Genomic DNA, 23439 nt, shown 5'->3' on the forward strand with positions numbered 1-23439 from the left:
TAGGGTAGGGGGCTGGGATCTGGGGTCCCCATTGTTAAAGGGGACTTCCAGATTATGATAAGCAGCTGCCTGCAGACCCCGACAACCACCGGGCAAGGGTTGTTGGGAAGAGGCTCTTGTCCTCATCAACATGGGGACAAGGTGCATTAGGGTGGGGTGGGGCGTTCCCCTTAAGATCCATACCAGACCAAAGGGTCTGGTATTGTCTTGGGAGGAAACCTCACGCAAAAAAAACATTTACATTTTGGAGGGCTTCCCCTTCTCAGCACACAAGTCGCACCGCAAGTCGGATCATCTTGATCCAGCTTCTGGTGCAACTTCCTTTTCAAATCAATGGGCTCCCGTAGGGAACCATTCATTTTGAATAGAGGAAGAGAAACGTGGCTGAAAGCTAGCGCGGCTAAACGCGCATGGACGACAGTGCAAAACATGGATAAAAACGCGTTTTTAACGCTGCTTTTTTCCTGGCATTGGTACTACCTTTACAGCTTGTTTTATAAGATGTCCGTGTGTATGAGGCTTTACTCTTTCGGTTTTATTAAATCTTTATTTGGGATGTCTGCGCAATGAGGATCCTTTTATTCATTTTTTGAGAGTATCATTGTGGTGGAAGTTCCTATTGGCATTCGTTTTGGCTGTTGGTGGATTACTTATGTGAATCGGCATCCATTACCTGTCTGTTGGTGCAAGTCTAATCTCGCCCAGGGGGAAGTGATATTCTTGGAACTGAGGACTGCTGAGACTACCATGAGGTGTTACCTATCGCTTTAATGTCTTTGCCTTAGGGTAAGTCAGTGTGATTGGTTGTTGGTGACGGCCTCCATGTATCATCACAACAGCTCAGGAACATCACTTGAATGCTTATGAACTTTTTATTTATTATGGACATTATTTTGTACAGAGCTGCACCTATACCACACATACAGATAGTATGGCTGAATTCGCATCGCACCCGCCGCAAACTCGCACGGGACCCTTTTTTTGGTCCGCAGCAGAATCTGATCGCATGGGTGTTCACACCATGCGATCCGATTCCTGTCCGAGTTTGCAGGTCGCACTGCGATATGCGAACTGATCTGGGGGTGTCATTAACATTTCACTGACACTCCCAGCAGTCCGCATAGGGCAGTGTGAACTGCCGGCGGGAGGCATGCGATGCGTGAAAACGCAGCGGATTTGCAGCGTTCCCGCATCGCTCCGGTGTGAACCTAGCCTTAGTCCTAATGTTTTCCTAATAACCCATTACAGGCAGGGGTCTGCAGTCCCCTTTGTGGTAGCAATCATTTTAGTATAGAAGAATAAATGTGCTAATTGACACTTGGTGGAATACTGATCCCAGCATATCCGATGCAAATCCTGCCAACCCTCCTGGCTGCAACGACTTGACTCCAAAACAACATCACAGTCTCTCCCTCTGGTTCCACATCCAAATCCTGGAATGTCTCTCCCAGTTCTTCACACTGTGCCTCTCACTCACTGACCCTGGCATGGATCCCTCCTGAATGACTTGCCTGGCAGTGCTCCCAGCAATCCTCTTCCTGCTCCTGTTCCAGGACACCTCTCAATGACCGTGTAGAGAGGCTCCCTTGCAGTTCTCGAGCTCCAGGCCTGAGTTCACCCCCCCAGAGAGGGGGTTCCCTCAGACCACAACAGTCTGACACCCCATCATTCAGTTCTTCCACCCGACAACTCCTCCCACAACTCTGTGACCATGTGTCCCGGATTGCCCGGGACAGTCCTGTAATTGGCAGCTCTGTCCCAGGTGCTGGGCACCTTCATTCCGGGACAATACAGTGTCCTGGAATTGCCCCCTGGCCTGATCTGATGCCCCCTAAAATAGTCCTCACATCGCCGCTGTCAGCCTGTGGTGGACCCCTGGCTGGCGAGACCCCTTTTACATTGTTAACCACAGCCACTGGCTCAGTGCCCAAAATGGTTGCTAGCCGCCGACTGCAGCGTCACGTCACAAGGAAGAGAGTGGCAGAGGCCCCAGCATTTACAGTGGAGGATTTAACTTCCTCCTTCTCAACGCCTACTGCCTAGCTCCATCCACCTCCTCCCTGTATCTTCTCCAGTCCAGTCAGCAGCCCTCAAAAGTGAAGGACTACAGGTACCAGCATGAACCCCTCAGAACTGAAGATGTAATGCCCCCCCAATTAGTGAAGAACTACAGGTCTCAGCATGAGCCGGTGAAATCTATGGGGTCACATCTTTAATTTTCAGGGGTTCATGCTGGGACCTGTAGTGCTTCAATATTGGGGGGCTTCATGTCCTTAAATATCAGGGGTTCATGCTGGGAATTGTAGTCCTTCACTTTTGGTGGATGTGACCCCCCCAAAAGTGAAGGACTACAGGTCCCAACAGAGCTGAAGATGTGACCCCCCCGACCCCCACATGGGAGGAGTCACATCAGCAGCCAGAGATGGGAGGGGCGTTCACTTTCCCGGGGCTCCAGTGGGTCGGACTGGTGGCAGGCTATGGGTGAAAAGTGGCACACTGCATCTGGTGGCAGGCTATGGGTGAAAAGTGGCACACTGCATCTGTTGCCAGGCTCCAGGTGAAAAGTGGCACACTGCATCTGGTGGCAGGCTCCGGGTGAAAAATTGCACGCTGCATCTGGCATCAGGCAATGGCGGCAAGTGACATGTTGCATCTGGGGGCAAGTGACAAGCTCAGGGTTCCCACTAATTCTGCATTATGGTGAGTTAAACGATTTCATTATATATTACAATATACTACAACACCAGCCATGCGCATGACAAATCGCCCCCGCTGCTAAATTCCCCGTCAACCCTGAGACTACATTCCTCCAACCCCCCTTTTTTTTGGGGGAACTGGGGGATGTCCCTGAATGGCAGTTTGGAAATGTAGTCACCTTACCCACAACAGGCTGACCATATAGGAGGCCTGCCCCCTGCCAATCCTAGTTGGGGGATTGGTCAGGGCTCCTACATACACCCCATGTCACTCCAGCTCTCTGCCCCGCCTCTTTTCCAGAACCTTCCAAAAACCAGAGGAGACGCCCAAGAGCTTAGGCACGTGTCAATCACCTGCTGCTACACTAAACCAGTCCCCTGCCCCCAGATCAAAACAAACAGGCCTAGCTCACATAAGCCTGCCTAAATTTACCTGCATTGCCAGTACAAAAACAAACCCACTACTCTAGCACCTACCTAAGGTAGAGGGTGCTACATGTACATAAATGCACAAAAACTGTAAATGGTTCCTTATTGAGTGCAAGTGTAGCTGGGAGAACTGATGCTGTTTTAAAAGCAATGTGTGAACACACCAGATATTGAGTTGGTGTTATTATTGATATTCATGTAGCAGCCATAACCCTCGATGGGGAGGCCTTGACTTTTGGGCTTACTGGTTACCTCCACTTGGCTTGTTCTTCCATGTCTAGGGGTTCCCAGCGTTAGTACCCAATAACTTTGGACGCTGACACCATAAAAGTCCTTTAGAAAGGTTTTTATTTGCAGGGGTAACATCCAACAAACACAGTCTTGTATGGGAACAGAGGGCAAGGGTGAAGAAACTCAGGCACCTTGAACTGCTAATATCAAAAAGTCTCTAATACCACCCAGAGAGTAGCCACTCGCAGCTGGACACATCAAAGCTGAACAAATCTCTAGCCAGAGATTATGGCAGTCAGCACTTTGATCCGGAACTTGTGAAATCTCTGACCTTGAATAAACTTGCAACCGAAAGTGAACAGGAACCTTTCCTCAGCACCTGGAACGTTCTCTGTCTCCTTGGCAGTACTGGAAAAGCGTGGATTCGTCAGTGTCCTTGACAACCTAGCAACCAGGCACTTCTTGGGTTGCCGGCTTGTTGGCCCTCCTCCAAAGAGTCCTCCCCGGTCACTTCCACAAGCTGCGGTGCCCCTCCAAGTTGAGAGCACACCCGGACGCCTTGAATCCTCCCTCAGTTACTGCGCCTCGGACCAGCCGGTTCCGAGACTCAGGAACAGATGGATGCTTACCCCAGACCATGCAGGTCTAATGGGGTCAGTCAAACAGACCATGTTGCAGGACGACACACGCTCCCGTGACCGGGACCCCTCGCGGGGCTACCCCGGTCCAGAATCAGGAACAGGCAGCTCTGCCTCACGAACGAACCCTGAACACGTGACTTCAACATCTTAAGTACCCTTCCCCAGACTCCTCAGCGGGGTTTGGCGCACCCACTGATTGGCTCCGGAGAACACTGATACCCAAAGTGTCCAACCAGGCCTGGTTCTAGGCCTGTCATGTGCACCTCACTGTACACATGACCAGGCAGAACTCTAAGCCCACGTACACACGGTCGGAGATTTTGGCAACCAAATATGTCGGATTTTGCCCGTCGGATTTAGTCCGATGGATTGTGTCCGAAACTGTTGCATACACACGGTCGGGCCAAGTTGGCGAAAAATCTGATCTTTCAGAGCGTGATGACGTAATTTCGTTACGATGGGACTACATTCAGGCTAGTTGCCAATAGCTTTGATGTAGGAATTTGATCTGAGCATGCGTGGCACTTGGTCCGATGAAAATGCTCTACACATGATCGGATTAGGTCCGTCCGGCCCAGTTGGTCGGGAAATATTTCCAACATGTTGGAAAATTGGGTCGGACGGAATCAGTCCGATGCATACCACACACAGTCGGATTATCTGACGACGCGGTCCGATAAGACTCATTCCGACAGGTTCTCCGACCGTGTGTACAAGGGCTAACACAGCCCAGCCAAACTGATGTCAAAGTTAACCTACACAATCAGCCCTCAGAACCCCTTTACTGTTCTGAGGTAAAAAACTAATTTTGTACATGACAGATACTTTGTCCAAAGTGTCGCCGCTACATTCATTTTTACTCAAGTCTCTGAAACCTTTTCACAGTATTTACTCTCTCCCTCTCCATATACTGTAAATATGTGTGAACTTTTTTTCTTTAATCTAGGACAAAGGTTAGACTACATATTTGAATGGTTGTTGGCAAACTGCTCTACTGAATGTATAATCTGTCTAATGCGATTACAGTAACTCCTTGGTGGTTGGTAGCTATGTGAATTATTTCCTGATTTAAAGTTAAGTTTACATAGGGACAGAAGCGTGGGCAGAGGCAGCCGGAACCAAATCTTTCCGCCTCTGCTGTTTCCTTCCTCACACCCACGCATTCATTCAGAGGAAGGTGTCTCCCAGCGTGGGGGAGGGGGAGGATACTCTGGAGATGATTATGTAGTCTGGTTCCATTGAAACAACCCCTCATGTTAAAATTTACAAGAATTAGCATTTTGCGTAGGTTGATTTTTTTTCTATCACGTGGGACTGGTTCAGGCTGGTTTCATAATATAGCATCTTATAAAAAAAAAAAAGCTGCCGTATTTCTGTACTTTAGCCTGTGTTTTGCGTGACAAAATGCATGATAAAATGCAGCAAAAAATGCATGTTAGGCCCCTCTCACACTTGTGCCACCTGAAAGTCCCGTGATTTTGCCTCGACTTTTGCATCGATTTTGCCACAACTAAGCAATGCCTGTGGATTCTTGAGGTCTATGGACCTCGAGTCGCATTAAAGTCAGACCAAGGTAGTGCAGGGACTACTTTGAAGTCACACAGATACGAACGGTGCTCATTGGAAATCATGGGGTACGACTTGTCATGCCACTTTGCAGTCCCAAGTCGCAGGGCAAGTCACACAAGTGTGAAAGGGGCCTTAAAGTATAGAAAATTTGAATGTTACTAATGGCCTGTACACACGATCCGAAAATCGAATGACAGATCGTTTGTTTGTTTTTTCTTTCATGCTAGTCGCATATCGAAAATGGAGAGGTTGCTAAAGTTACGAAAATTCTCGTATGACAGAATAAAAAAATCGGAAGGGATGTCATGTGTTGTAGTGCATTCCTATTGTGTTTTCGGACAACAACTGTACTGATTAAATGAAAATTGTACAATCTGGTATAAAACGAAAAAAAATTCACGTTTGTCCAATCAGATAGTATCGGATGAGCTGTCATGGTCGGCTCTCGAAAGCTCTCTACTAATGATCCGATTATCGTACAATCGCTCCGAAAGCGTTATTTTTCATATGATTTTCGAATTGTGTGTACGGGCCATCAGGCTCAGATAAAGTGTAATGATTGGATCTCGAAAGCTCTGTACTAATATTCGGGTTATCGTACGATCGATCCGAAAGCGTTATTTTTCATCAGATTTTGGGATCGTGTGTACAGGCCATCAGGCTCGGATGAACTCTCATGGTTGGCTCTCGAAAGCTCTGTACTAATGATCCGATTATCATACGATCGATCCGAAAGCGTTATTTTTCGTCTGATTTTTGGATTGCCTTTTTTTTTTTGCTTGCACAAGCCATGGATTACAACTGCCTTAACACAAGTAAGCTAGTGTAGTGATCTCCCCTACTGAACTATTATGTTCTGACAGGGGAAATCCCCCCCCCCCCCCCGGACACACAAATCTAGCACTGATCAGATGCTGGTTTTCTTGCATGCTGAAAAATCACCCTCCCCCCCCCAAATAAAAACCTTGCAAGACAAAGGTATAATGAGCTAGTATGCATCACATACTAGCTCATTATGAAATACTTACCTTAAAATTAAGCTGTTATATAGCGGACTCCGCACACCGCTGTCACGGCCGACATGTTTCCCAGAGCTTCTTCCAGGTTTCGCGGGCTTGGGCACTGATTGGCCAGAGCCGTGATGACGTCAGCTGCCGTTCTTGTCACGGGCTCGGAAGGAACGTCACCCGTGGGCCCTTCCTTCAGAGCGCATGCGCCAGTAATGTCACTGGCTGCATGCACTGGAAATATCTCCTAAACTGTACAGGTTTAGGAGATATTTCAATACTTATAGCTAAGCCTTTAGCCTCGCACACACGATCCGAAAATCGGACGAAAGATTGTGCGTTTTTTGTTGTTTTTTTGCATGCTAGTCTCATATCGAAAATAAAGAGGATACTAAAGTGACGAAAATTCTCGTACGACAGAATAAAAAAATCACAAGTGATGTCATATGTTGTAGTGTATGTCTATTGTATTTTTGGAATGACGACTGCACTGATTAAACAAAAATCGTACGATCTGGTGTCGTAAGAGTATTTTTTGGGTGTTTTTTCCAATTGGATAATATCGGATGAACTGTTGTAATCAACTCTCGAAAACGAACAACCCGATTATCGTATGATCGATTTGAAAGCTGTATTGTTTGTCCCAATTTTCGGATTGTGTGTATGGGGGGCATTATTATAGGTAAAAGTTTGCAGAAGAAGTTTACTTCCTCTTTAACTGAAGCCAGTTGTGAGACCGGGAACTGTACACACTGGCTGAGCCGGCCAGTTTCGGCTGAACTGACTGTTTTCCTTCTATTTATTATTATTATTCAGGATTTATATAGTGCCAACAGTTTATACAGTGCTTTACATCATGAGGGCAGACAGTACAGTTACAATACAATTCAATACAGGAGGAATCAGAGGTCCCTGCTCCTTAATACACCCAAGCGGGGTGGCGATTTATTTAGACTCTGTAAAAGGGGCGTTTTTTGGATTTTTTATTTTAAGACTCACATTCCGTTTGGAATGAACTTTGAGTGGGATATTACTCATTACTATGATTTAGAGCTGCACGATTCTGGCCAAAAAAAGATCACGATTCTTGCGGTGTAAAATCTTTCACATTATACAAAAAAAACCCAGCTAACTTTACTGGTTAGTTTTTTTTTTTAAATTAAAGTATAATTTTTTCCCAAAAAATAGCATTTGAACGACCGCTGTGCAAATACAGTATGACATAAAATATTGCAACAACCACCATTTTATTCTCTAGGGTCTCTACTATATATATATATATATATATAATGTTTGGGGGTTCTAAGTAATTTTCTAGCAGAAAAAAAAAATGATTTCAACTTGAAACCAACAAATATCAGAAAAAGGTTTAGTGTTTAAGTGGTTAAACTTTCCTCATTTTCTAAAGGACAAATTGTTACAATGTTTGTCCACTGCTAAAGAATGTTGGCAGACTGGCCAGATTTTTTTTTCCTTTCTTCTGATAGCTGTTGGCTTTAGCAGAGCAGAGAGAATTCTCTGCATAGAAAGAATTGGGAAATACCTTTTTCAAGATTGCAACAGGGAAAAAAATTGCGCTAACGATTCTTAACGATTAATCGTGCAGCTCTACTATGATTAGTTTGTCTCCATCTTGGAGGTAAAAGAGGGGGTGTAGGGGTGTTTTTCTGCCTTGCCTCACCATTCCTTGCTTTGTTTGTTTTTTTGTTCCTTTGAAAAGCGAGTGATTTTGGTTGCTTTTAATTTTTATTTTTTTTTCCTTTTTTTCCTGCGAGTGATTTTTTTGTTTAAAGAGGAGCTGCACAAAAAAAAAAAATATTAAAAGCCAGCAGCTACTAATATTGCAGCTGCTGACTTTTAATAATATCACACTTACCTGTCCCAGGTTCCAGCGATGTCGGCGGCAGATGAAGAGCGATCGCTCGTCTCGCTGCAGCCACCGCCGCCATCCTCTGTCAGGGAATCGGGAAGTGAAGCAAGAGGGCTTCACTGCCCGGTTCCCTACTGCGCATGCGCGAGTCGCGCTGCGCTGGTTCCCCGCTGTGTCTCTGGGAACTGTGTGTTTCCCAGAACACAACGGGGGGCGGAGCCATGCGGCGGTGGGCGGAGCCATGCGGCGGTCTGGCCGGAAGTGGGTGCAGTTACCTGGATTATCCAGGTAACTGCACCCCCCTCCCCCCCGAAAGGTGCCGATTGTGGCACCGGAGGGGGGGAAGGATAATACTAGCGGAACTTCCCCTTTAGGGTGAAGAACCGCTTTAATCCCTTTGTAAAGGGAGTGATTTTGGTTGCTTTCTAGGGTGGTTCTGCATGGAATATTTGCGACGTACATGCATTTATATACACAATATTTTGCCTCCACATGATTTATATATATATCTATGTAGACATGGTTGATTTTCATGTGTATGTGCATTCTTTCCATCATGTATATGGTTTAGCATCTTATTGTTTCCTCTTATCCTTGAACTGTTTTTAAGAAGTCTTTAATAATAAGTATTATTGCGTCAACTGATCATCACTGCAATTTTGTCTGGCTCATGACAATAAAGAAATCTCTACTACAGCATCTTTTGGATTCAAGTGTGCAATGGATCTTGTCTTCTCTTCTAGGAATATAGACTTCTATAGAAATCAGGACTGGCAAACAATTTTTATGCAAAAATATGTGTGTGCAGCAATCGGAAACTCTCGTTGAAGCCCACAAAGCCATGTCTGCGTGCTTTGCTCACCCTTAAACCCCATACACATTAGATTTTCTGCAGATTTTTGTCCTCAGATGTACCAAAACCATATAATATGAGGTCAGACCTCAAGAGTTTCAGTTTGTATGCAATCAGGCAGACCCTTGCACTACATGGTTTTGGTAAATCTGAAGACAAAAATCTGCAGAAGATCTAATAGTGTGTATGGGGCTTTATAATACCTCCTTGAACCTGAATCCAGAAATCTGTTGCTGTCATTAATAACAACAATCTGTTTATAAGAATCGTTCGGCCACTGGCTGTAGCTTTTGTTGAATAACATTCCGGCTTTTCCTTGTTTCGTATCATAAACAGACATTCACGCAGAGCCGTAAGGCGCCTGTGAATTTTTACTTTTACGTCATACAGATCAGTGGACTTCCCTCCACCAAATTCCCTTCCCCCCCCCCCTCCTGGCTTCCTCCCCCCTGCTGTCCATATATGGGCAGAGGAAGTCACAAGGCAACTTTCTTTGGCGTATTTTCCCCCGGGCCGCCCCCCTGATGTCACGTCTTCCTAATATGGGCATGGAATCCGGTGCGGAAAGCACTGGGGTGTGATGATCTTCCCACTGTTGTTAACTCTTTACAGTCAGGAAGACATTCATTGTGTGCTCCTGTGATTGGGAGAGCTATACAAACATAGGAAACCATCATTTATATCAGCGGTCATCAACTCCTGTCCCCGGGACCCACTAACAGGCCAGGTTTGCAAGATAACTGAAATACATCACAGGTGATGTAATTTGCTGCTCAGTGATTGCAGTATTCTAGTTTGCATCTCCCCAAGGTAATACATAAAACCTGGCCTGTTAGTGGGTCCTGGGGACAGCGGTTGAGAATCACTGATTCATATAATACATATTGGGGTAGATTTACTAAAACTGGTGCACTCAGAATCTGATGCAGCTGTGCATGGTAGCCAATCAGCTTCTAACTTTGGTGTGTTCAATTAAGCTTTTGCTATAAAAGCTGGAAGCGGATTGGTTTCTATGCAGAATTGCACTAGATAGTGCACTCTCTAGTTTTAGTAAATAAACCCCCCATTGATTGTACTGATCTCTGAGACGGAAACGATCAGGCAGAATGCAGCTCCTCGTGTTGACTCATCATTCATCTGTATCATTACAGGAAGCCACGTGTTACTTTCAGGTTTCCTTGGTGGTCTGATCTCCTACGTGCAAAAATGTGTGAATCTATCGAGGATTTATTACGAGTTGTGGTTGATCAGATCTGTGTTTTTTGTGTGTATTTCTTCAATCTCGTATCCTATAGGTTGGTAGCAATCATGGGTGTATGGATCAGCTGTGTGTGTGTGTTTGTGTGTTTGTGTGTGGGGGGGGGGGGGGAATTCCTGTGTGTGAATTGATCAGATTCTCATTGGCTCATATTCCTCTGGATGGTGCCCATAGACACCTTGATTCTTTGTCTTATTGATTTTGCAATTCTATAAAAACAAGAAAATCCGCAAAATCAAATAGCCATAATTTCCTTTTTCAGATCGAAAACAGATCAGATTCATCCCTGGTTCACATTGGTGTGATTTGGCATGCGATTTGACATGTCAAATCGCATGCCAAATCGGCAGCAATTGTCTGTGTTCTGTTGTATAGTGCCCGCTATCAAGAAGTACCCAGGATGTACGGTGCATGCGCCGTACAGAACAGCACAACAGCTGATTTTATGACCGGCTGTTGTGCCGGTGCCTTGTGCTGCCAAGGCATGTTCATGTCGGAGAGGGGTGGATTTGTACATGTTGGGGGCGGATTGTAAAATTATGGGCAGTGCTGCAAAGATGGGGGCATGATGCCTAATGTCGGTGAGGGGCAGATTTGTACATGTTGGGGGTGGATTGTAAAATTATAGGCAGTGCTGCAAAGATGGGGGCATGATGCCTCATGTCGGTGAGGGGCGGATTTGTACATGTTGGGGGGCGGATTTTTAAAAGATGGGCACGCCCCGCAAGCACCCAGGAAAAATAGCAGAATAAAATTTGTTTTTGCAGCACAGGCCATCTTTGCAGCACTGCCCATCATTTCAAAATCCACCCCCAACACCTACAAATCCGCCCCTCCCTGACATGAACACACCTCGCCAGCGCCAGGCACAATCTGACAGAAAAATTTCTTCCGTTGGCTATTGTGCGCAGGCGCCGTCTCGCCATCACAAAAGCTGATTGTAAAGTCAGTGTTGTGCTGTTCCGTAGGGCGCATGTGCAGTACTTCCCAGGCACGTCTCGATTGCGGGCACTATCTGATAGAACACTAGCAATGACAGCATCCAAATCGGTGTGATGCTGCATTTGCGGCGCCACACCGATTCCCAAGATTTCAAGTGTGATTACCATTGACATCTGTGCAGAAACCAGCACAGATGTCTCTGAAATCGCCCCCGAAGTCGGGACTGACAAGCGGGAATGAACTCGCAGGATTTCATTCCCGCAGCCAGTGTGAACCAGGGCTAAAGCCTGGTTCACACCTATGCAGGTTGCAGTTTGCATATTTCAGGTGCATTTTGCGTTTTTTCAATACACGTTTTTGATATATTGAAGTCTATGGAACGAAAAGCCAGAAAAAAAGCCCCTGACCCTTTACATAAAATGCACAGATGTGAGCATGACCCATAGGAAATCATGTTAAATGGACTGCAGTGTGTTTCTGCAAAACTGAAAACGCGCTAAAAAAATGCAAAGGTGTGAACCACACCTAAGAGATTGCACGATCAAACAGAAATTAGATTGATCATTTACAATGGTATCTTCCAGCTATCGATTGCAATACACTTTCTTGTGTGTGTCATATCAAATGACTGGGTGTTGACTAAAGATCAGTTAATTCTATTGGGAGAGATTGATCTGGAAAAAAAATCAAATGTACTTTGAGGGGTATTCACTAAGATTGGAACAGCAGTGCGTAGCAGCCAATCAACTTTCACTTTCAAAGCATAAAGTAAAAGTGAAAACTAAACTTCTTTTTTTTGTTTTGGATAAAGCCTACTACACACCATTCATTTCATTTTAATTTTTTCATTCAACCCGGCGGGTTGAATGAAAAAAAAACTGACAGCTCCGGTTGGAGCTGCTGTACTACCAGTCTGATGTTAGTACAGCGATCCCCCTGCTGAGCTATTGTGTTCTAACGGGGGGGCGGCCCTGCCGCCAGAACTCTTTGGTCTGCGCTCGGCTGCTGGTTTTCCAGCATGCTGGTCCCATAGAAGCCAGCTGTGTGCACTAGGCTTAAGACTGGAGAGGGATTAGAACACCTGTCAGGCTTTTATCTTTATCTCTGTCCCCATTAAGCTACTTTTGTACTGGCGTTTAGCCATGCTGCCAATCCTAGCAGACTGAATCTTGTAGCTGGGATCGACAGCTATGTGCATATAGCTATGGCCCCCTTGCCTGGACAGTGCAATGACAGTAGGGTTGCCACCTGTCTGGGATTTACCCGGACATTCTGGGTTTTGGGCCATGTGTCCGGGTTGAAATCTGCATGAAACCCAGACACATTTATTTACACAGAACTAACTTTCCCGGGTAGGAAGAACACTCTACTACACTCTACTACCCCCCCCCCCCCCCTCCAGTCAGCAGGATCTCTGCCCCAGAGTCTGCGATCTGTTGGTTCATCACACAAAGCACTAATCAGAAATGGCCAGATCCTCTGCCCCCCCCCAAGGTGGGGGGAGATTCCTCCATACACCTAATTTGTGTGGATAGAGGAATCAGTTTTTTGCATTCAGTCCACGAATCGTATGTATTGGAAGAGTTTTATTTTTTTATTATTGTTCTGAGGTTTATACATGTCTGTGAGAGACTTACTTGTGGCTCAGCATGTAAGCATATTTTATGGGTACGAGAATGTTCGGGATTGGCTTGCAGAAAAGGTGACAACCCTAAATGACAGGCTGTTGTCAGCTGCATTCATGACTGTTCGCACAGCCAGCCGTTACCTGCAGTGATTGTGGTTAGAAGCACTTTGTGTGCCCCCCAGCCTTAGTGCCCTGTTTGTTCTGTTTACTGTTATCACTGACGGTGAAAGAAAATCACAAGTTTTGGGTTGCCATCAGAAGAAAAATAGAGGAAAAAAACTCCAATAGGGGGCATGAGTTCTAGTGACAACCAAGGATTTCCTCCATTTTGGAGAAATTTCTTCTCACTTCCTGTTTTGCTTTGGGGCAGGAAGTTATGGGAAGTCTCCCCCAAACAGAATACAGATGGCAAAAGAAAAAAAAAAAATTACAGGTGTTGTTACTTCATACAAAATCGGAAAAGAAACGTTTTGGTTTAGTTTTAAGGTTACATTCACATGGCCACACAGGGCTGGCCATTTGCTGGTGGTTATAAATGTAGACAACTGGGGTTGATTTACTAAAGGCAAATGGACTGCAGTTGCTCCAGAGCTTAGTAAATTAAGTAAAGCTTCACTTTGCAATGAGTACCCAATCACATGCAAGGAAAAAAAAAAAACTTTGCTTGCACATGATTGGATGATGAAAGTCAGCAGAGCTTCTGCTTATTTACTAAGCTCTGGAGCAACTGCCCTTTTCAAAGTGCACAGTGCATTGATTGACTAAAACGGGAGAGTGCAAAATCTGGCGCAGCTCTGCACAGAAACCAATCCGCTTCTAGATTTATTTATTTTTTTGTCAAAGCTTAACTGAACAAGTTGAAGTTAGAAGCTGATTGGCTACCATGCACAGATGCACCAGATTTTTCACTCTCCAGTTTTAGTAAATCATCCCCATTATGTGCCGACAGCAGCAGCTGTCCTATTTGTACTTTGTGCAGATCAATGGCTGGTGCCACCGCTGTTCACATGTATCTTCTCATCTGAGCTGTTCTATGCCAACAGAGTCTCCGGGCAACCTGAGTTTTGGTTGCACACAAATTGGCCCCTATAGCTAGTCAGTTATTTTGCGCAGAGTGTTGCAGCTGCCAGAGATAGCATTTAGCCCTTCGTTCACATTGGCGGCAGCTTTGAAATGATGCGAGTTTAGCTGAACTTGCACGATTTCAAAACCCGCGTTTCACTGCGAGTTCGGGGGGGGGGGGGGCGATTTGAAAGACATCTGTGCAGGTTCATGCATAGATGTCTATTGAAATCGCCCTTGAAGTCGCCAAAAGTAGTACAGGAACTACTTTTGGAAATCGGTGCGGCGCCACAAAGCCAGCGTTGCACCGATTTGGCTGCAATTTACAATGTCAAATCGCTCTGATGTAAATGGGGGCTTAATCACCTGTAAGCCTGGATTCACATCTATGCAGTTTTAGTGCTTTTTGCATTTTTCAGATTTGCACTACAGTCCATATAACATGGTTTCCTATGGAACATGTTCTGTAGAGCAAATCTGCAAAATGCAAAAAGCACTAAAACTGCATAGGTGTGAATCCAGCCTAAAAGCCTCTCAAGCCACCCTAGTGTGAAATTCTGAGTGCTTTCACACTGGGGCGGTGCGCTTGCAGGACAGGAGAAAAAAAAGTCCTGCAATCAGCATCTTTGGGGGGCAGTGCAGGAGTGGTGTATACACCGCTCCCAAAACATACTGCCCATTGAAATGAATGGGCAGCGCTGCTGAAGCACCACAACATGGGCACTTTTAACCCTTTGTTCGGCCACTAGCGGGGGGGAGTTAAAAGTGCCTCGCTAGTGGTCGAAAAGCGTTGCTAAAACGATGGTAAAGTGCCGCAACACGGGCTCTTTTAACCCTTTGTTTGGCTGCCAGCAGGGGTTAAAAGTGCCCCGCTAGTGGTCGAAAAGCGCTGCTAAAACAATGGTAAAATGCCGCAACATAGGAGCTTTTAACCCATTGTTTGGCTGCCAGCGGGGGTTAAAAGTGCCCCGCTAGTGGTCGAAAAGCGCTGCTAAAACAATGGTAAAGTGCCGCAACATAGGAGCTTTTAACCCATTGTTTGGCTGCCAGCGGGGGGTAAAAGTGCCCCGCTAGTGGTCGAAAAGCGTTGCTAAAACGATGGTAAAGTGCCGCAACACGGGCTCTTTTAACCCTTTGTTTGGCTGCCAGCGGGGGTTTAAAAGTGTCCCGCTAGTGGTCAAAAAGTGCTGCTAAAACGATGGTAAAGCACTGCTAAAACTGGCAGCACTTTAACGCTGCCTGGCCCCAGTTGGAGCCCAGGTTCACACTGAGCTGCACTAATGAAGCTGTGCAAGTTCAGTCACAATTTTGGCTGCGATTTCACAGACATCTGTGCGGGTTTCTGCACAGATGTCAATGGAAATCGCACCCCAAAATCACAAAAACGTTGTAAAGAAACAACTTTTTGAAATAGGTTTGGCACAATTGGCACTGATTTTACATGTCAAATTACACCAATGTGAACCAGGGCTGAAAGAGGTCTAATGGCCCGTACACACGATCTGAATATCGTAGGAAAACTGTCATCCGAGGAAGAATCGTACGATTTTCAGATCGTGTGTACACTACTTTGCAGAGCTGATCAGGACAGTTCATCCGATATTATTCGATCGGACAATGTAACCTCTAGCAACTAATAAGTGAGCCGTAATGTGTGCTGTAACCTCTAGCAACCAGTCAGTAAGCAATAATGATATGCTTTAACCTCTAGCAACCAATGGCAATCGCTGCCTTATCTGATACAGTAAACTGATTTCAAGTCTAGCTGCTATTTATTGTATGTCTCAGAGCAGGTGGAGCGCAAAATCGCATGGGGGGGGGGGGCAAGAAAATTTTTCCCCGGGATCCAATCAATATTAAAGGGGCGTTTTGCCCAAGAATTTGTTTTTCAAAGTCAGCAGCTACAAACACTGTAGCTGCCGACTTTTAGTAAGAACACTTACCTGTCCGGAGATGCCGCGATGTCGGTCGCCCCAAGGTGGATCGGCTGCCGGCACCTCCATCTTAACGAAGGGAAACAGGCAGTGGAGCCTTGTGGCTGCACTGCCTGTTTTCCTACTGCGCATGCGGGAGTCGCGTGACGCTTTGTGAATGGCCCCGTTGTGTTCTGGGACACATACATGTCCCAAGGGCAATGGGGGCCGTTCGCCGAAGAGGAGTAAGCGCCGCGGAATAGGAAGAGGCAGATTAGGAAGACTGCCTAGCAACAGTGGTTTCAGGTAAGTTAAAACTTTTTATTTTTATTTATTTTTTTTTTAAGATCATTAATGCATTTCTTTTTTTGTTTAGGTTGGCCTCCACTTTAAAGACGGCCCTGCCCCCCTACAATGCGTTATTTCTTTCATCTATGGTGAGCACTGGTGATCAGATCCCTATGCAGCGTGTTGGGCATTCCTGTGTGTGCACCTTGCTAGAGCCAGAGGCAGGGCCAGCATATTTTCCGTTCCTTTGATAGTCACATCCTGGTACTTTAAGCCGGAGGAGCCGCCCACTGACAGTCCCCGCCCCTTGGTCGGAGATCAGTATAAAACCCTTCCCGTAAATCCCGGACTCTCACTCTCGCTCTAGAAGCAAGCGGTCGTCTTTACGCACCTGATCCGACCATGGAAAGCTACGCTCAGCTCCTCGCCCACCAGGAGGCCGTCCACCGGGAGGCTCAGCGGATCGCCTCCCTGTCCGCGGTGAAGCTCCTCCGTTCCCGGACCCAGAGAGGGGGGATGAGGCTGCACCGCTCCCTACAGCTGGCCATGGTGATGCGGAGCGCCCGGGATCTCATGGTGTCCGCCGTCCAGGTCCCCGAACCCCGGCCCGTCCCTCCGCCAGGCGCCGAGCCCCGGGAGAGCCGCAAACGCCGCTCGTGCGGCTCCGGAATCACCGAACTGGTGCCCAGCAAGCGGGCGTGTCTGTGGCAGGAGACCCCCGAGCCCCAGGAGCAAGGCGGCGCCTTCCCCGGCCTGGCAGAGGTCCTCCAGAGGGTGCTGAGAAGTGTCCGCTCCCGGGTGCCCCCCGCCGGCTGCCATAGGGGCCCCGGAGCCCTGTCCTCCGTCCATGCCAGAGCTGTGGAGGCCTTCTGAGCCCGACAAGGGGCGGAGCGAGTCACGGAGAAGGGAGGGCTTTGACCCCCCCTCCAGAGAACCGGCTGATGTCCGGGGGCTACCTACCGGCCTGCATCTCGGGGCTACCTACCGGAGAGAAGGGACCCGCCTACATCTCGGGGCTACCCACCGGAAAGGGAAGCGGACCGACCGGTCTGTGCGGAGGAGTCCGGATGAGTCACAGATGACTGTACAGACATTCCATGATGTCAGAGGAGACCGGAACTACCGGGAGAGACATTCCTCGTCTACACGTCACCGGACTTTACCAACACGCCCGGTCTGATACCGGGAGAGACATTCCGTGTCTGTATACGGGAGAGACTTTGTTTACATCCTAGAAATGATACTTTGTTTACTTGTTCGTGTCTATTTGTAATAAATCCATCCTTTATTTTTACATTGTATCTGTCTTGTAGCGATTTGTTGTCTGTAGAGGGAGAGCCTCGTCCATGGAACGTCTTGTGTCCCTACATGGATTGATATGTGGCCTGATTATCGATACATCTATGGCTGTTCTTTCCGGGGATGTTTATATTTGGGAATATTTTACTTTTTATATTATAAAATATAGTATATTATACTAGAATACTATATTATATTCTAATATACTATACAATATTATATAATACAGTATATTATAGTCTATATTATACTATCGGCTATGTAGTCTAAACCAGTGGTTCGCAACCCTGTCAAGTAATTTGAGCCTGCTTATATTCTATTGTATAATATACTATATAATATATTTATACTATACAATATTTTATAATACAGTATATTATACTATTAGCTATGTAGTCTAAACCAGTGGTTTGCAACCCTGTCCTCAAGTAAGCCGAGCCTGCTTATTATATTCTATTCTTGTATAATATACTATATAATAAAATATAGTATTGTATATTATATAATATTTATACTATATTATACTACTAGCTATGTAGTCTAAACCAGTGGTTCGCAACCCTGTCCTCAAGTAAACCGAGCCTGCATTTCCCCCCCCCCCCCCCAACAGGCCATGTTTTGGGAATTTCTCTTAAAGTAGCTATCCCGAATGCAAAGCCATTAACTGATTTAAAGCACCAGTGCACGATAAAGGAGGGGGGGAAACATGGCATGTTCAGGATACTTGAGGACAAGGGTTGAGAACCACTGGTCTAAAGCACATGGGCCAAATGTTGGTTGGCATTGGCCAGTTCAAAAAAGAACATGCCCGCGTGTTCAGTATTTTGACCAACTTGCCAAGCTCCAACCACCTCACTTCAGCCCCTTTTTCATACCGGGCGTCGGCAGTAAAGCGCTGCTATTTTTAGTGGTGCTTTACTGTTTTTTTTTGTGGGGGTTTTCAGCTGCTGGGGGGGGGGGGGTTTAAAAAGCACCCCACTAGTGGCTGAAAAAGGGGTTAAAATTACCTGCAAAGCAGTGGTGTCCATTCAGTTTAATGGGCAGGAGCGATGTCTCCACCCTCCAAAGATGCTGCTTGCGAGAGGTGGTTTTGTTCTTCACCCCGCCCCCCCCCCCCTTTTTTTTGTACATCCTGCCAGCGTATTTGCCTCAGCGTGAAAGCCCTTCGGCTTTCGACTGAAACTGCAGGGGAGCCGTTTTACAGGCGCTATTTTTAGCCCTAAAGCACCTGAAAAATGTCTTGGTGTGAAAAGCAGTGTTAATTTTGGCAGCAAATTTCGATTTAGTCTTAAGACTAAAATGACATTTGAGTTTTTTTAGTCTTCTGCATTGTGTTGTGTTGGTTGTCTTTAGCCAACTAAATCTCCAGTACATTTTTAGTTGACTAATCTCAACTATATCTTAGTCATCTAAAATCTAATGGGTGTAATTAAATTGTAATGCATTAGTTGACAATTCTCTACAATTAGCAAACTTGTATAATGCTGGAGTGAAAATCAAATGTGTTCATACATTGAGGTATGAACATGCACTACAGACCAGTGTTAATTTTGACGTAAAATTTTAATTTAGTTTTGGTCTTTTGAGGAAAATGTTGTTTTTAGCCTTTTCAGTTGATTTAGTCAACTAAAATGTTTTTTTTAGTTGACAAAATTTAACACTGGTGAAAGGGGACTTCTGGTTTCTTTTAAACCAGGGGTCTCAAACTAGCGGCCCTCCAGCTATCGCAAAACAAAGTCCCATCGTGCCTGCGGGAGTCATGCTTATAACAGTCAGCCTTGCAATGACTCATGGGACTTGTAGTTTCGCAGCAGCTGGAGGGCTGCCAGTTTGCCCCCCCCCCCCCTCAAGAAAATAACATGCCAACTGTGGCATGTCAGGGGGTCACCTTCCCTTAAAGTGGAAGTTCCATGTTTGGGTGGAACTCCGCTTTAAGGAAAGCCTTGTGTTGGCCATAGAAGGATTGAAATGTAGCCAGACCCGGCTGAATTTTGATAAATCTATGGCTAGCCTTAACAGGTCTGTTTAAATCTAGGAATACATTTTACTATCTCCTTTATAGATCTACCATCAACTCTGTGTAGTTTAAAGCCTAGTACACATGGGCCCAATGTCAGCTGCCTTGGCTGGTTCAAGAGAACCTGGCTGCCATTTGGACCGTGTACAGAAGACGGTGTTCTGTCAAATTTGGCCAACTCATCAAACTCCAACCACTTCACTTCCCTTATTTTTTTTTTATTTTTATTTTTTTTCATCGGTAATTGGAAATTTTGATGAATTGCTGTTTGGACACAGCACCAGCAACTGTATACAGTCTGCTGCATGATATTAAGCAGAGATTATTGCTTTGATACTAACCAACAAAATGGCCACCTCCGAGGCAGTGACAACTTTGTCCTCGGCCGCTGTGGTGTCAAAACAGCAAAATCTTCCAGTACCAGACTCTATTTGGTTGGTGGTGGTGTCCAACCACCAATTCATCAAAACCTCCAATTACTAAGGGTTTAAATAAACTGGAAGTGATGTGGTTGGAGAAATTGACAAGACAGCTGCTGAAATTTGCTAAATCTATGGTTAGTCTTTACAAGTCTGTGTATAGTTAGAAATACATGTTTATGATCTCCTTTTAGCTCTGCCATCAGCTATGTAGTCTAAAGCACATGGGCCAAATGTCGGGCAGCATTGGCCGGTGTCCTATCAGAAAGCCACTACCCATCAGAATATGTAACAGAAGTGACGTTCCCGCATGGCCATCTTGCTACACCCCGCACTCATCCACACTAAGCCCGCAGTCCGAAGGCAGCAAACGGACATCTTTTTACACCCACCGGAGACTTGCATTTCACACGTAGTTTTAGCAGTAAAATGAGCTTATATAGTCAAGTACAGGTTTTGGAAGTCCGTGTGACTGTTTTGATGTTGTATTTTAAAAGCAGCGGCAAGCCTGCTGATCTCACAGGTTTGCTAATCTGACACAACACCGCTGCTTTTAAAATTCAACATTAAAACAGTTTGACGGACTTCTAAATCCTGTATTTCATGATATAAGCTCCAATTAGTGGTAAAAATAAGTGTGACTTCTGTGGGTGTAAAAAGATGTCCACTTGGCAGACTGTAGGCTTACTGCAGATGAGTGCGGGGTGTACCAAGATGGATACGACAGAATGTCACTAAGATTGCATTCTCTGATGCGTAGTGGCTTTCTGATAGAACACCGGTTCAAAAGAACATGGTGGCCATTCTGCCTTTGTGTACAGAAGCTGGACATTTGGCTAGCTTCTGTAGATGGGGCATGACTGAAAAACAATCTGCTGATCGGGGGGGGGGGTCACATCAGAACACAATAGTTCAGCAGGGGAGATTGCTGTACTAACATTGCATTGTTAGTACAGCGGCTCTTCTGAAGCTGTCCATTTTTTATTTTTTTTTGCTCTGCTGGGTTGAATGAGGGAGAAAACAAACAAACAAGTGTGTGCTATGTTTGAGGGCCTGTCAGATTGCATATTAATAGAATGGTTTGTTTAGATTTGGTCTCCTATATTACATAGTTTTGCTAACTTTTAGATTTTATATTAAGATTCAGATTGTATGGCCAGCTTAAAGGGGTTGTAAACCCTCAAGGTTTTTCACCTTTAGGGTACTTTCACACTGGGGCGGTGCTGGCGTTAGCAGTAAAGCGCCGCTAGTTCTAGCGGCGCTTCACTATTGTTATAACAGAGTTTTTTGGCTGCTAGCGGGGCATTTTTAACAGCCGCTAGAAGCCAAAGAAAGGGTTAAAAGTACCCATGTTGCGGCCCTTCGGCAGCACTGCCCATTCATTTTAATGGGCAGGGTGTTTTAGGAGCAGTGTATACATCGCCCCCCGTACTGCCCCAAAGATGCTGCTTGCAGGACTTTTTTTTTTCCCCATCCTGCGAGCACACCGCCCCAGTGTGAAAGCACTTGGGAGGCATGAGAGGTGCTTTGAAGGTGCTATTTTTAGCGATTTTTTATTTTATTTTTACTTTTAGCTATTTTTATGAAAGTACCCTAATACATTCTATGCATTAAGGTGAAAAACCTCCTGTGATGCAGCAGCCCCCCTTTTACTTACTTGAGCCCGTTCTTTCCAGCGATGGGGACGAGCACACCAGCTCCAGCCAGTCTCTTGGGTCATGATTGGATAGATTAATAGCAGCACAGCCATTGGCTCCTGCCGCTGTCAATCAAATCCATTGACGTTGGGGGGGGGGGGGGCGGTGCCCAGTCCTGCTGCCTGTGTCAATGGACGCAGCAGCAGGACACGGGAGCGCGCCCGCACGAGTGCCCCGAGGGAGAGCGCTTGTCTGACGGGGCACTCGAGAAGAGGAGGAGCCAGGAGCGCCGCTGAGGGACCCCAGAAGAGGAGGATTGGGGTCACTCCGTGCAAAACTAACTGCACAGAGGAGGTAAGTATGACATGTTTGTTATAAAAACCCCAAAAAATAAAAAATAAAGATCTTTACATATCATTTATGGATCACAATGCAATCTACTTATGTTTAACAAAACTGTAATATAAGCACTTCAGTCTAAACAATTTGTAGCCAATCAAGCTGGCCTTTGCGCAAAAGTCCCCCCCTCCTCCCATCAGTAGCTCTAACGGGGATTATACAATAAAACCGTATATGGTGAGATTAAAGCCCCACACACCAAGTCCAGGTGACATCAGCCGGTTCAATAAAAACCTTCCGACATTCAACGTGTGTATGGCAGCCGGTCCAACAGAAGCCGGGTTTCTGCCAGATTATTCTGCCAGGGACAGGGGGGGTGGGGCATCCCCCATTCCCCTGTCAAAACAAAACAATTCAGTGGGAGAGAGATCCCTGTACTAATACTGGATAGTTAGTACCGCTGGGTTGAACGGAAATAAACACTAGTGTGTGTCAGGCTTAAGGCCTTTTTCATCTGTGGCAGTTTTTAACCTCTTGCTGACCAGTGCACGACCATGTACGTTGGCACAATGGCACAGCTGGGCAAATGGGCATACAGGTACATCCCCTTTAGATCGCAGCATAGTGGGCGGCAGTTATGCCGCATACTCTGTGAGCATGCCCGCGGCCTCAATGTCCACCGGGGGTCCGCAATCGTGTCACGGAGCGGCAGAATGGGGAGATGCCTATGTAAACAAGGCATTTACCTGTTCTGCCTTGTGACATGACAGAGATCACTGCTCCCTGTCATCGGGATCAGTGATCGCTGTCATGTTCTAGGGCAGTGATGGCGAACCTTGGCACCCCAGATGTGTTAGAACTACATTTCCCATGATACTCAACTGCACTGCAGAGTGCACGAGTATCATGGGAAATGTAGTTCCAAAACTTCTGGAGTACCAAGGTTCACCATCGCTATTCTAATGAGACAATCCCCCCTACAGTTAGAATCATGCCCTAGGACACACTTAACCCCTTGAACGCCCCCTGGTATTTAACCCCTTCCCTGCCAGTGTCATTTACAGATTAATCAGTGCATTTTTATAGCACTGATCACTGTATAAATGACAATGGTCCCAAAATAGTGTCAAAAGTGTCCTATGTGTCTGCCATAATGTCGCAGTCACAATAAAAATCGCAGATCGCCGCCATTACTAATAAAAAAAAGTTAATAATAAAAATGGCATAAATCTATCCCCTATTTTGTAGACGCTATAACTTTTGCGCAAACCAATCAATATACGTTTATTGCGATTTGTTTTTTTTACCAAAAATATGCAGAAGAATACATATCGGCCTAAAC

The 23439-nt window shown here is 45.9% G+C and overlaps 1 protein-coding gene across 1 annotated transcript; it reads left to right on the plus strand.

Annotated features, from left to right (window-relative positions):
- Nucleotides 1-16720: 16720 nt before the first annotated feature.
- On the plus strand, nucleotides 16721-17680 carry IER2 (immediate early response 2). The gene has a single exon (XM_077470417.1). The coding sequence runs from the start codon at nucleotides 16789-16791 to the stop codon at nucleotides 17257-17259; it is 471 nt and encodes a 156-aa protein (XP_077326543.1). The 5' UTR covers nucleotides 16721-16788; the 3' UTR covers nucleotides 17260-17680.
- Nucleotides 17681-23439: the final 5759 nt, after the last annotated feature.

Source organism: Lithobates pipiens, unplaced genomic scaffold (genome assembly GCF_037356315.1).
Source record: "Lithobates pipiens isolate NorthernLeopardFrog02 unplaced genomic scaffold, aLitPip1_a1.2 Scaffold_8, whole genome shotgun sequence".
NCBI lineage: Eukaryota > Metazoa > Chordata > Amphibia > Anura > Ranidae > Lithobates > Lithobates pipiens.

What these genes read in the sequence shown, in the direction of transcription:
- IER2 (XM_077470417.1), top strand. Translation starts at nt 16,789, where the DNA reads ATGGAAAGCTACGCTCAGCTCCTCGCCCACCAGGAGGCCGTCCACCGG.